This window comes from Seriola aureovittata, chromosome 11, assembly GCF_021018895.1.
Source record: "Seriola aureovittata isolate HTS-2021-v1 ecotype China chromosome 11, ASM2101889v1, whole genome shotgun sequence".
Taxonomy (NCBI): domain Eukaryota; kingdom Metazoa; phylum Chordata; class Actinopteri; order Carangiformes; family Carangidae; genus Seriola; species Seriola aureovittata.
Window position 1 is genome coordinate 25,817,180 of NC_079374.1, and position 14,384 is coordinate 25,831,563.

Below are 14,384 nucleotides of genomic sequence, written 5' to 3' on the forward strand. Positions count from 1 at the left end.
AACAGGTCAGTGAGCCAATCAGAAGAGAGGCTCAGAGCCTCCTCTCCTCTCTGACTGTTTTCTGAGTCATCCAATAAAAACATATCAGATTTCAGGTAAGCATTCAGAGAAACCAAATCCTGCAAGGTTGGATTGTGGGTCCATGTGGAAGGGGCTTGGGGCATGGCTGGTGATTGCTTTGTTGTGACATCACAAAGTTCGAGAAGTCCTAACGGCTGGCTCAGTTTCTGAACACAGGATGTGTGCATTTCTCTGTGGACTGAGCGCTTTGATACTTTCACAGTATTAATATAGAACCTTGACCTGCTTTATAATCAAACTACACATGGACATCTACTTTTACCTCACAATATGGGACCTTTAAAAAGATTGTCTATGTCAATGGCAATTCTACCTTTTTAGATGTCAGTATGGGACAGTACTGTATATTTTGGAAATTACAATACCTTACTTTACTGGGTAATATTCAAAAGTGAAACCTGAAGTTTGATCCAAAATATAATCTAAACTGACACTTGTGTGTGTACCTGTCTGTAAATGTGTATATACTTGTGTGTCAGCACTTGGTAGATATGTATGCATGGGTTCCGTCTACACACCTGATACCTCCGACTGAAAGATGCCCGTAGGAGCTGCTGGCAGCTGAGCTGGAGCGGGAGTTGTTGATGTAGGCCACGAGGGAGTTGGGCGAGGTGCGGATCATGGTCTGCAGGTCGATGCTGGCATCTGACAGAGGGGAAATGGACAGCGCTCTCTTCCTGCTCAGCCGGGGCGTCAGCCGTGGGCTGGAGAAACGTGACACTGGACACAAAGACACAGCAGCAGCAGCGTCAGCTATTTTAGCATCGCTACCTCAACGGACAACTTCAACTCAGAAGGCAACTGCTACTTGTTCATTCTCTTTCACACACTGCCGTCGTGCTTCACATTAACTAGACTGGAGAACTACTGTGATGTGCAAATTCCCTGCACTTCCATTAAACCTCCACATGGCCTCAATAGAAACCAGCATTTATCCTGGACCATGTTTGAAGAAACATTTAGCCCCAAGCATTCTAGTGGAGGTCATAGCCATGCTAGGCTACACGCTATCTCGTGCATCTCTCTCTCTTTCTCTCTCACACACACACACAGCTCCCCTATTTAACATTCGCATCCTCTTATGCATAATGAATTGCCCCCAATCATTCTCAGTAATTACAGTGATAGCAATCTCTTTCAGACCGCTGTACTTGGGCGAGTTAAAAGGAGGCAATTTAAACAAATTGATCTCAGAATACCATTAAAAAAGAACAAGGCTGACTCACAAAGGTAGGGTTCACGGCCTCCTGCTAGACCTGGTTGTCGCACTAGTTTCTTATTCTTGTAGAAAACGGTGGGGGGAGGCTACTTTCCCATGAACTTGAAGAAAAAGCTATTTATTTTTCCATACGTACTCATGCTTGTTTATTTTTTCTAACATATCTGAGGCACGTAGCTCCCACAGAGACAGAGAGCGATCACTTGTCAGGACCAACAGGTGCTGCTTCGCTGTGCGAGGCGACAGAGAGCAGCGCTGGTGTGTGTTTGTGCAAACCTGTAATTAGCTCTTACAGCAGACATCATCAGAGGTGCGAGAGGCAGGAAACCCATAATGGGCCCATCACAACACACCTACGCTCATGCACAGTGACCTAACACACACACACACACACACACACCCTGCATGTCAGCTTCACTGCTGCCAATGTGCTGCCAATCCCAGAGTGTTTGCTGGTGAAACTCACAGCCCCTCAAGCCAAATGAATCCAGGCACCGCCATAATCACCACACCAGACCTACAGCCATAAACCAAGGTCTTGCTTCCAAAACTATTATGTTTGGAGGTGGCGAGTCGTAAAGCAGAGGCATGTGCACTTAGTTAAAAGGCCCCTGGGAACTTCAGACGGCAGACAACAGTAGTTGGGGGCCTAAGAGAGAGAAAAAAACTAGTAGAGTGAAAGAGATGTATGAAAGAGCTGGCAAAAACAACAAACAGTCGTCAGGAATGCGTCTTTTAAGGGCTGATGAATAAATGTCATCTTGAGTTAGCCACACAGAGGGTTGGGAGTGGAGTAAAAGAGGGAGGCGGTATGAGAGAAAGAGAATATGGACCGTCATGAATGACTATGAATGATAAACTATGCTTTGCTCCATACGGGTTGTGCAGCTGCTAGGATTTGCTGTTTTTGCAGTGAGGCGAGCTCGCTGCCTTGCCAACAGTTTTAATGGGAGATAAGTGTATTAATATCCCCCCTTTTATAAAGCAGAAAACAGGCCTCACAACCTGGTGGCCTTGATAGCCTGGCGCCTGCCTCACCCTTCTGGGAACTGTGCCCAAAACACCGCCCTCTACGCCCACTCAATCTATACATCTACCTAAGCTCAGAAGAATTCTCAACGCCTCCAGCAATGGAGCTTTAGATGTCTATAAAGTTTGGTCTTCTAATGCTGAGCTGCGGACAAACTAGTTTTGTTTAGCTCAATCTTCTTCCAGTGGATGTCCTTGTCCAAACCCTAATTTTACCTGGAATAAAGTTCGCACACATGCACACACATACACACACACACACACACACACACGGACATACAACACTCACCACTTGGTAGAGGAGTGTTTTATAGGTGGTGGTTATAATTGAAAGGGTGAGCAGGTTCCGGCAGGGAGTGAGAAAACAGATGTTGCACAGGCAGTGGTGGCGCGGCAGCGTGTGGTAATATGGCATGTGTGGGTATGTGTACGTGAGTGTGTGTCTGTATGTGCTCTGTGGACTGTATCGTGGGATGGTTGTAATTGTGGGATCTGGATTTATATAGAGAGTCATAATTACAGTGCACATTGATACAGTAAAAAAAAAAGAAAAGAAAAGAAAAAAGTATATGTGTGTGAGTGAGTGTGTGTGTGTGTGTGTGTGATTATTTAAGTATTTGCCTGTGCTGTCTTAACTGAAATTGCTTTGTGGAAAATGAAAACACTTTAATTGGAGGCTTGTACTAATCCCCATACGGATCTGGCTCTCAGTGTTGGCCCTGAGCATTTAGAGGGTCACTATGAGGCTCTTTAAAGAACTGGTAGCCTCTGTAGCCTTTCTCCCCAATAGGGGGCTAACACAGGGCACTGTGAACAATAAACAAGTCTAAGTCAAAACCTAATATATGTCTGGACTGTGTCATACGCTATTTGCATTCTTCATGCTTGCATCTGTTTGCGTCTCTCCTCCTCTCTGTGCTGTGGACGCTGTCATTACAAGGGGACAAGGTTCCATCTATGTCTGGACCTCTATAACCTGTGCTTTGTGTTCAAATGCACAGGTTAAGCGAACCGCAACATGGACTTGAAGCGAACCGAACTGAGACCACTGAGGCCTCCTTGAGAGGTGGTTCTGTTGGCAACACCGCAGGCTGTTAATGCACCACTAATAGAAATTGTTTGCGCCAAATTCATTTTGAAAGACTAATTGCTAATGGGGAAACTCCAACTCAGTTGGCATTTGGCTGAACAATGGTGGAAACATGATCACTGAGGCAGTCAGTCAGCAACATTATAGGCCTAGCTCCACTATTGCATTCCAGTCGAAAAGTTATCATCATCCATCTCATCTAAACTACAATTAACTAACAACCAGTCAAGTTGCAGTTTACATCCATGTCTGTTAGATCACAATGACTTCAACCTCTGACCTTTGACCGCAAAAAATTAATCAGTTCATCCATGAGTGTATGTTTATGCCAAATTTTAAGAAATTCCCCTTTTAGACTTGCTGAGATATTGCATTCACGAGAATGGGATGGACAGTACAGATGGACAACCCATCATCAGTGTGGAGGCAGAAAAATAGCATTTTTTAGAGGTAAGAAAATAAAATCTGAAATTTACAACGCCAAGTTGAGATTTATATCTTATTTGTGAGTGAAAGCAGTTTCCACTTCTCTGAGAATCCAGAGGCCTCTTCTTGGGTTCATGACTACAGTGGAACTAACAGAGACAGTTGAGTTACGCCAACAACAGAATGATGAGCAGTCTGAGTTGGACTGCTGCTGAGCTGAATAAAGAAACAATGCCAGTGGCTCAGCTCAGTGCCAATAGAAATACAAACCTTGTAGTATCCTTAAATGTGGGAACAAACCGTCTCTGCAAACAGAAAAATGTGCTCGAGTTTACTGGGAAAAATGTTAGCATCTTCTCCTGAACCTGAAAACAGAGCCAAGTCAACAGGATGCATGAACTCTTATTATTTTATGGGTTTATGGTGTTTTAGTCTGTACAGTAACTATCTCCGCCTTGGATGTTCTTGTAAAGGATTTAGTTTGAATAGTTTAATCTCACAGTGCACCCAACTTTGGAGGATTTCTTGAGTACCTACTTTTCTAAACAGCCAGTAATGTGTTATCACTGTCCATGTTGCAGAAAAAGGCTACAGTCAATAATGATACAATGGCCCTTTTCAGACCTGGTATTAACATCCATCTTGGGTGATCCAATCACAAGTGTACAGCTCTAATTTTGGGTGTGAACGCACCCAAGACGCATTGAGGACGCATTTGAGATCCCATCACTCAGACCACATTTGGAGGTGGTCTGGGGCACATTCTTTTCGCATGAATGAACTGAAAATATTTTACTATTTCAAATGGCTAAAAACTTATTTTACTGTAGAGCTGCGAACAGTGCAATGACTCACTCAATCGTTTATTTGGATATAAAGCGGGGAATTGAGATCACACAAGTTGGCACTTGAGACGTATTTGGAGATGTGTTCTAATGTCATGTGTGAACTGACGAATTTAGAGAATACTTAGAGCTGTCCACTTGTGATTGGATTACCCGAGACGATGTTGATGCCAAATCTGAACAGGGCCAGTCCTTCATGTAATCAGCTGTGCACATGAAACTCTTGTTCCCTGACTTCAGCCTTAAGGGCAGTGCCTCCTTCTGGGCAGCATAAGTACTGTTCAAATCCGGTGTCCATGGGGAGGCAAAGACCCTTCCCTTCCTTCATTCCATAACTCACGAGCTTTTGGAGGGATATATATATTATAGACAACCATAGTTAAAAAAACAGTAGCTAGATAACTGTGCACACACACAGCTAAAACCATGAAGCAAACCTACTGTTTCCAGTTCTCTTGACAATCACCTGCTCTGTTCAAGCTGCTTTGATGTGTAAAATGTGAGTTGTTTACTTTCAGATTGAATACCCAGGTCACAGGTGGTGACAAGAGCTGTTTCCATTGCTGGGGGGGGGGGGTTGCAGGCCAGTGCAAGCACAGGTTTGTGTGCACCTACAGACAATCCAGAATACCACCCCTAATAGAAACAATAATGGTGGAAATATGATCACTCAGTCAGTCAGTAACATTATAGGCCAGTCTGGTCGAAAAGTTATCATCATCTATCTCATCTAAACTACAATTAACTTCCAACCAGGCAAGGAGCAGTTTTTACATCCATGTCTGTGAGGTCACAGTGACCTCAACCTCTGACCTTTGACCACCAAAAACTAACCATTTCATCCTTGAGTGAACGTCTGTGCCAAATTTGAAGAAATTCCCCTTTTAGTCCCTTCTACCACCATAACAAAACAACACTATTGACAAATCCAGAAGTCTTTGAATACCAAGTTTGCATCATTGCTTTTGTATGAAGCCGAATCAGAGTGGTGTTACAAGTCATACTGTGTCGTTAGCTTTAGAAAAAGTAGATACTACAGTGGAGCTGAATAACTCTCTAATCTCTCGTATGTGTTTATTGGTTTTTCAGAATAGGGTTTTTAAGTTTTCAATACTTAAATTTAAAATCATATGTTTATTTACTTTAATTCAGCCAGCAAAACCCCCATGTCCTGAGCAGTTGGCCTCTGTGGATAATCTTTGGCTTGTCCACCTTGACCTTGTCTAGGGTGAAGCGGGAGTTGCTCTATGCTGGGTAACCCCCCCCCCCCCCCCCCCCACACCACCACAGTCTGAGTTCGTGCCAGCAGGGCCCCATGTCTCCACATCTTCAGCCAGCCTAGCCATCCCCCCCGGGCCAGCCGGAGCAGTGGGAGACTATTTATTTTCCCTGCTAAATCTCACTAATACTAACACTGTGAATTTTATTAGTGAGGGAGCTCGCACTGAATCCTCTTTGAGCCCCCAGTGTCCAGCCCAAAGCCGCCGTTGTGTTTGTCAGTGTGTTTATGCACACACTTCCACCCATGTGCTCATGAACTAACATATAGTTAAGTGTTTGTATATGCTGTCTGAGGGGAGCGGACCCCCTTTCCCAGCCCTCTCTCTCCTCGCCGCCACATCGGTACACAAATCTATCTCCCTCTCTCTCCTTGTGCTGCATCAACAGTAAAATCTCTTTTTTCTCAGCATGGCAGACATTTACTTTGGCTGCTGCTTTTGTCGTGGGAGATTCAACGATTTCCCGTAAGCCGCTCTGATATTTCTCTGCCCACCCACCCCTTACATACCTGCTCGCTCATATACAAACAGTCCTGTGAATGCTCCCAATGTGAAATACCATAATGTTACTTTATTTACACTTACAGCAGTGGTGGTGTACCAATGCTAAAATGATTTTTAATTATGGAATTAGCGTCTCTCTGTCTTACTTTTATTGGGGTACAGAGACTGAGAGCAGCTTCGTGTAAAGCACCAGGTTTGGTATTTTATTATACTTTGGTATTCTGGTGGTGGGAAAACAAATGGCATCTAAAAAAGTAAATAAATTGTCCTGTTATATTTAGACAAGACAAGATATCAAGAGGCAAACCTTTGAGTAAAGTGAAAACAGCAGTTCTCCAGACTATGATGCTGTCCTTTCCGGACTTGAACCTACAACCCACACCTATACAATATTTATTGTAGTGTTTCTGTTTTAAGCGGCACATCTTTTCCAGCCTTTATTGCACCAGTCATGTGATGCTTCCCAGCCAATCATTGTCGCGCGAGTTAGTCTGTGAGATACCTACACGTGATGTGACGAGCGACAGTTTCCATATGTTGTCATGCATGAAAACATCCAAAATGAACACTTTAAGCAGACTACTTGATCAATATAAGCAAATTATTTTAACAGCATTTGTATAAGAAGGATTCTGACCCAAGCTTTTTGATCCATATAATCAGTTGATCACTCTAACTATGATGACTATAATCAGTTTCCACTGTAAAAAGAGGGATTCTATTCTATATATCGTTATCGGCTGATACACAAGTTCAGGTATCAGTATTAGTTTCAGGGAGGAAAAAATGTTATCAGAACATCTCTAGTCTTGTCTCTCCGTTGAGTCATGGCAAGAATTTACATTTGTCACGTGAAGATGGCGGTGAAGATGTTGTGCAAATGACTAAGCCTCACTCCAGCTTTAGCTGCTTCAAAATAATACAGAAATCATATTTATAAGAAGTTTCCCAGAGACAAGTCTTAGCATCTTGAAGCAAATCTCGTACATGAGGGATTAGAGAAAACTCGAAAGAACTTTTCCTTTTAGACAGAACTGAAATGACCTTAAAGTGTTTAATTCATTAAAGACAACACCAGATTTAATGACTTGTTGGCTGGAAATGTGTTTTTGTTGTTCTAACCCAGTCTGCTCCTCTCAGCCGCCGTGTCACTCACACCAGATAAGGACAGCGACTTACAGGAGCGGCTATGCATTTCAGCGAGGCTGAATAACTGCTGGTAACACCACTTTGTCCCCATTATGGCTGGTTAGGGTTCTGTTTTAACTGGCGATGGAATGGAAATCTGTCTGTAGTTGTGGGACTTAAAGCAACACAACAGCAGTGTTTTTAAACCTTGTCTTCCTCATGTCCCAGGGATAAATTCTTGTGTTTTAAGTCTGGCTTGAGGTGTGCCCGACAGTAAATCCTAAAATCCATAAGTGGACCTGTGAGTCCTGCAGCCTTGTCAAAAAAAACCCTTTCCTGACGCATGTGTCCACAACTTTTCCACCAGCACACTTCTCACAGCAGTGCTCAGTGTTTTGTGGTTCCGCCGTGAGCCTCGCAATTCACATATCCAGAGGGGGAAAACAGTGAGCGAGAGGAAGGTGGTGGGTGAGAGGCTGTGCTCTGGGTTCACTGAGGGCTCCCAGTTCTTGCGGTGGGTCTGCTCAGTACAAGTGCATAAATTGATTTTTATTATGGGTTTTTATCTGCGCTGCCATCCAAAACTAACATGAAGGGATGAAACACATATTTGCCACCTCCGCCACTACTCCTCCTCCTCCTCCCCCTCCCCCTCCCACGCTCTCTGGCAGTAAATAAGGTCTTTGATTCCGGCCAAGGCTGCCCGCGATGACCATTAGTTGGCTGCCTCGGTCAATATGGGCCCTGTGTTGCAGTGGAAGAGCCTCCAGACTGGCAGAGAGGCCCGAGCCTGACCACATCACTACAAGCATGGTAGAACACTAAATAAAAGCTGCTGGGATGGTGGCAGCGAGTGCGGACACTGCACTGGAGCAGGAGGTGGGGATGAGGGAGAGGGCTGAAGGGTGGAGGGGGGGGTTGTGGCTATTTGAGCAAACAACTTCCCCAAACAAGTGTGGGCAAAGGCAGCACAGCGGCGGTCACTGAGGTGGCTGGAGGTAGGGAAGAAAAAAGGGAGGAGGAGGAGGGAGGAGAAAGAGGTGGTCTACAGTTTCTGCGAGGCCCCTAACCCCACATCACCCTTCCCTCTCAGCACCGCTGTGTTTAACCAAGTGATTCAGGTAATTAAAAAGATTAATTACAGAGCGATCCCGTATCTGATTCTCTCTCTCTCTCTCTCTGTTGTGTTTCCCTACCTGTGCGTGAGGACGCCTGCATTACTGTCCGCCAGCGACTTCGAGGAGCGTGACACTGCAGCGGGGAAAGGGAGTGTTTTTTGTTTTTTTTTTCGGGGTGGGTGGTTGGATGCGATGAAAGAAAAGAGTGAGGGCTCCTGGAGCGGCGCAGGCGTCAGTGCCAAGGGGAGTATTTGATTATCAGGCATCGAAAAGGCTTGACTTTCACGGACAGTTTTCCACTCTGTGCGCTTTTCTGTTCCCCATTCATGAGGGCTGAGAGTTTCTTGGATGCGTTTTGCTGCAGAAATCAAATGTCTATTCTGGTGCCTGACTGTCATTTTGATAGAGGGCCGAGGCTCTAACGGGCATGAAGGAACAGGCTCGTCTCTGTGAGTGAGTGTGCAAACACATGTACAACTTTTTTTTCGGAGCATTTGCCTGCCTATTTGCCTGGCTGTTAAAGTCTTTGTGTGCCGCTGTGTGGATGTGTGTGTGTGTGTGTCAGTGTTGACCTGCCTCATCCCTGTTGACACTTCATGCAGCCCATGAGGTTAATCTCTGCCTTAATAGCCTAAGAGAGTGGGGACCAAGATCCCTCGGATCTCTCCATGCTGTCTTTTTACAGTTACTGTGGATTTATTTTGTAGGATGTATAACAATAACAGTACAAACACCAAAATCAGAAACTCTAAAGTAATGTGTTTTACGAGCCCTGGGACTTTTAATGTTTACACACCATCCACCCTCGACAAGCCGTGGCCCCCATGCTACATTTCAGTCCAAAAGCTCCACTAGCTTTGATGTGGGGAACTTTCCATGACAAAAAGAGTCAAGAAGAAGAATAGGAGGATGGTATGAACATGTCTGGTGCTGAGAACAAAGGGCAAGATGGCTGTTAAGTTCGGCTGTTACTCCTCGTCTTGTGTTTGCTAATCTCCAAAGCTTTTCTCCCTTTTATTATTTGCAAAGAGTGAACATTGAGGTGCAGTGGACTTCTCACTGTTAATGGGCAATGACTGTTGCTTTTTCCGGTTAAACTAACAAACATCAGTCATGGCAAATCACATCAGCTGTGACTATTTAACATTAATGCCAGTAACTTGCAAAAAGACCAAAACAGAGCTAGGCTCAAAACCCTGCAAACCTCTCCATTCATTCGTGGGGGGTCGTGGGGAGGCTGGAGCCAATCCCAGCTGACATTGGGGTGAGGGCAGGGTACACCCTGGAGAGGTTGCCAGTCTATCACAGGGCTGACATATAGAGACAAACGAACATTCACAGTCAGGTTCACACAATTTAGAGTCACCGATTAACTAACCTCATGTCTGTGGACTGTGGGAGGAAACCAGAGAACCTGGAGGAAACCCACGTCGGCACAAAGGCCTACATGAAGGGCCCAGCTGGGCGACAGGTTCAAACCTTCCTGCTGTGAGGCAACAGTACTAACCCCTGCCCTACCGTGCCACCCTACTTATTCTCCAACTATTTCTAACAGGTTATTGCAAGAAGCTGCACTCACAAACACCGCTCTGCTGTGACTGCGCTGTGGTTTTGCAGTTCAACAAGACTGACAGAGCGATAAGTCTCAATCTGAAACAATCTTGCTGATTTACATTTAATCATTTGGCAGATGCTTTTATCTGAAGCGATTTAAAAGTGAGGGACATCACTAAAGCTTCAGTGCAGCAGGAAACCTGGGTGAAAGTACTAAGTAGTACTCCTATTTAATTGTTTCTTGTTTCAGGAGTTGGCATCTCCCAGTAAAACTCAAATACTCTGTGTTTAAGTGGGAGTAAAATGCTAAAATGGATTCCATAAGGGATTTGAACAGATTCAGATTACATTAGTAGATTCAAAAAACTGTCATTAAAATCCACCCCTAAAGTCTAATAATCTCATGTGCCGCTGACGCATATATTGTAATAATATTGAATTACAATAAGCTGATGTTCATGCACAGTAAAAGACAATAATAAGAATTCCTCACCATCCATGGGGCTGATGTAATCAGGTAGATGAGCTGCTGCCGCTGCTGCTGCGGCTGCAGCTGCGGCGGCGGCCGCTGCCCCGCTCTGCACCAGCAGGTCACCATAGGGGCTTCGCTGACTGGCGCTGGCCATCAGGTGGTAGTACTCTGTGGGGTTGGCCCCCGGCGGAGGAGGGGGGAGGCTAAAGAGGGCACGTTCCTTCAAGTGTTCATGGGTCACTGAGGCAGAAAAAGAGGAGAACAGGTTAACTTTTTTTATTTTTGTTGTCCTATAACACAATATTACAGAATCAAAATTGTCAAAATAACCTTGTGAAGTGATGCTAAACCCATTTTGACAAGTCAGACGGGCAGAGCTAAATACATCTTGATTTTATTTTCCTGTAATGAAGTAATAGAGGATTCACAGACACCATCTGACATACCCTCTGACAGGATGACAAAAACAAAGAGGAGAACAGAAAGTGGAGCTGAACGGAGAAGACAAGTACCCTGCTTTTACAGACTTGAAGATTTGTGCCTGTGTGCATGCCCTGGGGCATGAGGCTCTAGATAAAAGATGTCTGATGTCTTTGAGGCTTGCTGGGTTACAGGAAAATATCTCTAGGGAGTAAAGGAAGCAGAGGGAGAAAAGGAGCAGGGCAGGGGGTGGGGGGTTGTGCTATAAAGGGAAGAAGAAATACCACATTCTTACACCTCTTTTGTGGTTTGTATACATTCAGGTTGACGAGCTAAAGTCACACGCAAGGTGCAGGTGAACACACACACACACACACACACACACACACACACATACATTATGCTGAGGAAGCCTTAAATGCTGCATGTGTAAAGGTAATATTGACGTAAAATGTGTTAACACCTGCACCCAGTAAAGCCACGTTTAAAAGTGTCAGAAAGTGTAAGAGTGAGAGATGGATTGGTCTTTCTGTGTCCCCCTTCCCTCCATTTCCTGCTTTCTCCCTCCCTCCCTCCCTCTCTCCACCAGTGGGTGTTGGTTTGTGGAGGGGACAGGGGTGTGGGCCGATATGTGGTTTAATATGCATGCTGGTGGAAACAGGGGAAGCAGGGGTTGGTATCAGGGGCTGGGGGCCAAGTGGGATACTAGGGAGGCAAAACCACAGCCCCCCACCCTCTGCGCACACACAGGCGCACACACAGACCCACACACATAAGCGCACATATAAACCAAAACTCTGGATCCATCAGAACCTATTAGGCCATGGCTGAGGTAACGGTGGACAGCAGCAGCAGTGGCCTGGGCATATGCCTTTAGTTTCTCCATGGCTGCCAGATCATGTTACCACCACGGCGGAGTAGCATTTTGTGTGTGTGTGTGTGTGTGTGACCTCACTTGTGAACACAGAGGGATGAGAGGCGGCAGCTACACTTCCACTGCTCCCAGTAAAACCTGACTAAACTGGTAAATGCAGGGATGTTTTCCAAGCACAACTCCTTAGTTTTATAGACTCATTCCCTTGTTCACTCGTCCTCGTCCCTTATAAACACTCAAAAGTTTACTCCATAGGAGCCGAGATATTGGGCACGTCGTTTCGCATCATGATGGTGTCATTATGTTATTTTCTAAAAAATGCATTCAATTGTGGTTTGTTATCAGAAAATAGTGTTGCATATTATTACTAATTGATTGGGGGAATTTTTGAGGTAACTGTATAGTTCATAGTTTCATACTCATAGAAAGGCAGAGGGTAAATAAAGTCTGAGACTTGACTTAATGTATCAATTATTCTCTTAAAAATTGAATGTGCTGATGCTGCCAAGAAGAAGATCTATCCAATAGTTACCAACTAGTCTGATATGTAGTGTGTACTAAACAGGTATTACAACATCCCTTTACAACATCTTTTCATGTACGTCGGGGTTCCAGAGATGCTGTAGAAATACCGCAGATAAAGTTGTGCACAATTACCGAGCAAACGTTGCAATTGTGATTAAATTCAATTTATAAAATAAACATGTTATTACAGCAGAGATCTTGGTCCTTTTTTGAAGTTTACCCAAACAGGGTTTCACAAACCACCTTGAACACATGCCTGGCAACCAGGTATCCCTATCAGAGGTTTATACATGCTCCACCGAGCTCAGAGCCTCCAGACTTTATTTACGTTCTGCCTTCCACTGAGTGCCATGCGTCCCTGCCGCTTTATCAGTGACAGCATCTCTTCCGCATTGCTTCTCTTGAAAGGCTGGAAGCTATGACTTGCCAGCAGCATGTGCTTGGTGATTTATTGGTTCCTGGTGCAGGCCAGTGGCTCCTGTCTGCCCCGACCTGTTGTTTGACCAGGAGTAACGAGGACAGGTCTGTCGTCGTGTGAACGTAATAGTTCAGGGACTCTGTGTGTTTACATCTGTGCTAATTTCCATGGTTTCCCAAACATACATTACAAACGTACAGGAAGGTTGCCTGTACCACAAAGCATATGCCTGAGACACCCACAAATCACCAGCATGTGGAATGAAAGGTGGGCCTCAGTATTCTATGTAGGGGAATGTGAAGTGTTTCGTTTTTTCCACTGAACTCCAACCAAAGCAGACAGACTCGGTTTAACAGCGTAGAGCGTATAAATTCTAAGGCTACATCCACTCTAATACGCTAAAAACGTTTTCCCAGCCCTGAGCACAAACTGCCACCAAACTACGTTACCCAGGTGACACACTTAAGGATTTGTTTTATTAAAGCTTAGTTTAAATCTAAAAACACATTAGCATGAAAATGTGCCTATAAGATTGTAATTGCTAGCTAGCTTGAATAGCTGAACAGAACAAAGATATTTCCCTACAGGATTTTTTTTTTTCAATTAATACTTCTTTTGTATCTCTCTTTAATAAATGTATAAAATAATATTTGTTAACTTACCTGACTACCTTTTTTATGTGCATCTTGGGGCACAACAGCAGGATACGACTGTTTCCGGTTACTTTCCCCGGTCTCACCTCTCAGTTACTGATGTGTTCGAGTTTCCCTCTTTTTCTATTTCTGATGTTTTTCTTTTGCTGCGGTACTATCAACATCAAATTTGTGGCTATCAAACCTATAAGTTAACATCTTAGTGGTTCTACGACGCTGGCGTGTTGGGGTAAATCTCACCTTCAGCGGGGCTCAGTCCTCGGGCAGCTGAGATCATGGAGAGGGTGGGGCTACCGTGCACCGAGCGTAGGTAGTGCTCCATGTGGGGGCTGACGTACGGATGTGGTGGACTGAACGGTGACTCGCCCGTTCCAGCCGCTGCATGGGGCGATAGACGGATCAGGGAAATATCTGAGATGACTGGACTGCCCGTCAGCCCTGGAGGTCTGTGGAGAGAGATTAGACGAATTGTTAATGGATGATACATGGAGGAAGGTGGGGTGATGAAGAAATGGAGGATGAGGATCATAGATAAACAGAAAGAGAGAAGATAGTGGGAGATTTTGGTGGGTTGTCTTAATTTGATTACTTGTATTACTTGCATGGTTATCATGGATGATGTTGGTAGACAAACCTTAACTTCTGTTATTCCACAAAAGTGTGCGTTCTCAATCCACTTACACCCTTTCTTTTCCCCAGTCCCACAGCTAATACGTAATAATCTCCTTTTGTTCACCTTGTTCTGTTA

The 14,384-nt window shown here is 44.6% G+C and overlaps 1 protein-coding gene across 1 annotated transcript in view; it reads right to left on the reverse strand.

Annotated features, from left to right (window-relative positions):
• The window catches only part of gli2a (GLI family zinc finger 2a), a 92,825-nt gene that overhangs the window by 17,266 nt on the left and 61,175 nt on the right, over positions 1-14,384 (reverse strand). The window contains exons 4-6 of the mRNA XM_056389969.1: positions 13,877-14,082; positions 10,768-10,986; positions 600-801 (exon numbers count right to left, since the gene is read on the reverse strand). Of these exons, the coding sequence (XP_056245944.1) occupies positions 600-801; positions 10,768-10,986; positions 13,877-14,082 (627 nt within the window). The remainder of the gene's footprint in view (positions 1-599; positions 802-10,767; positions 10,987-13,876; positions 14,083-14,384) is intronic.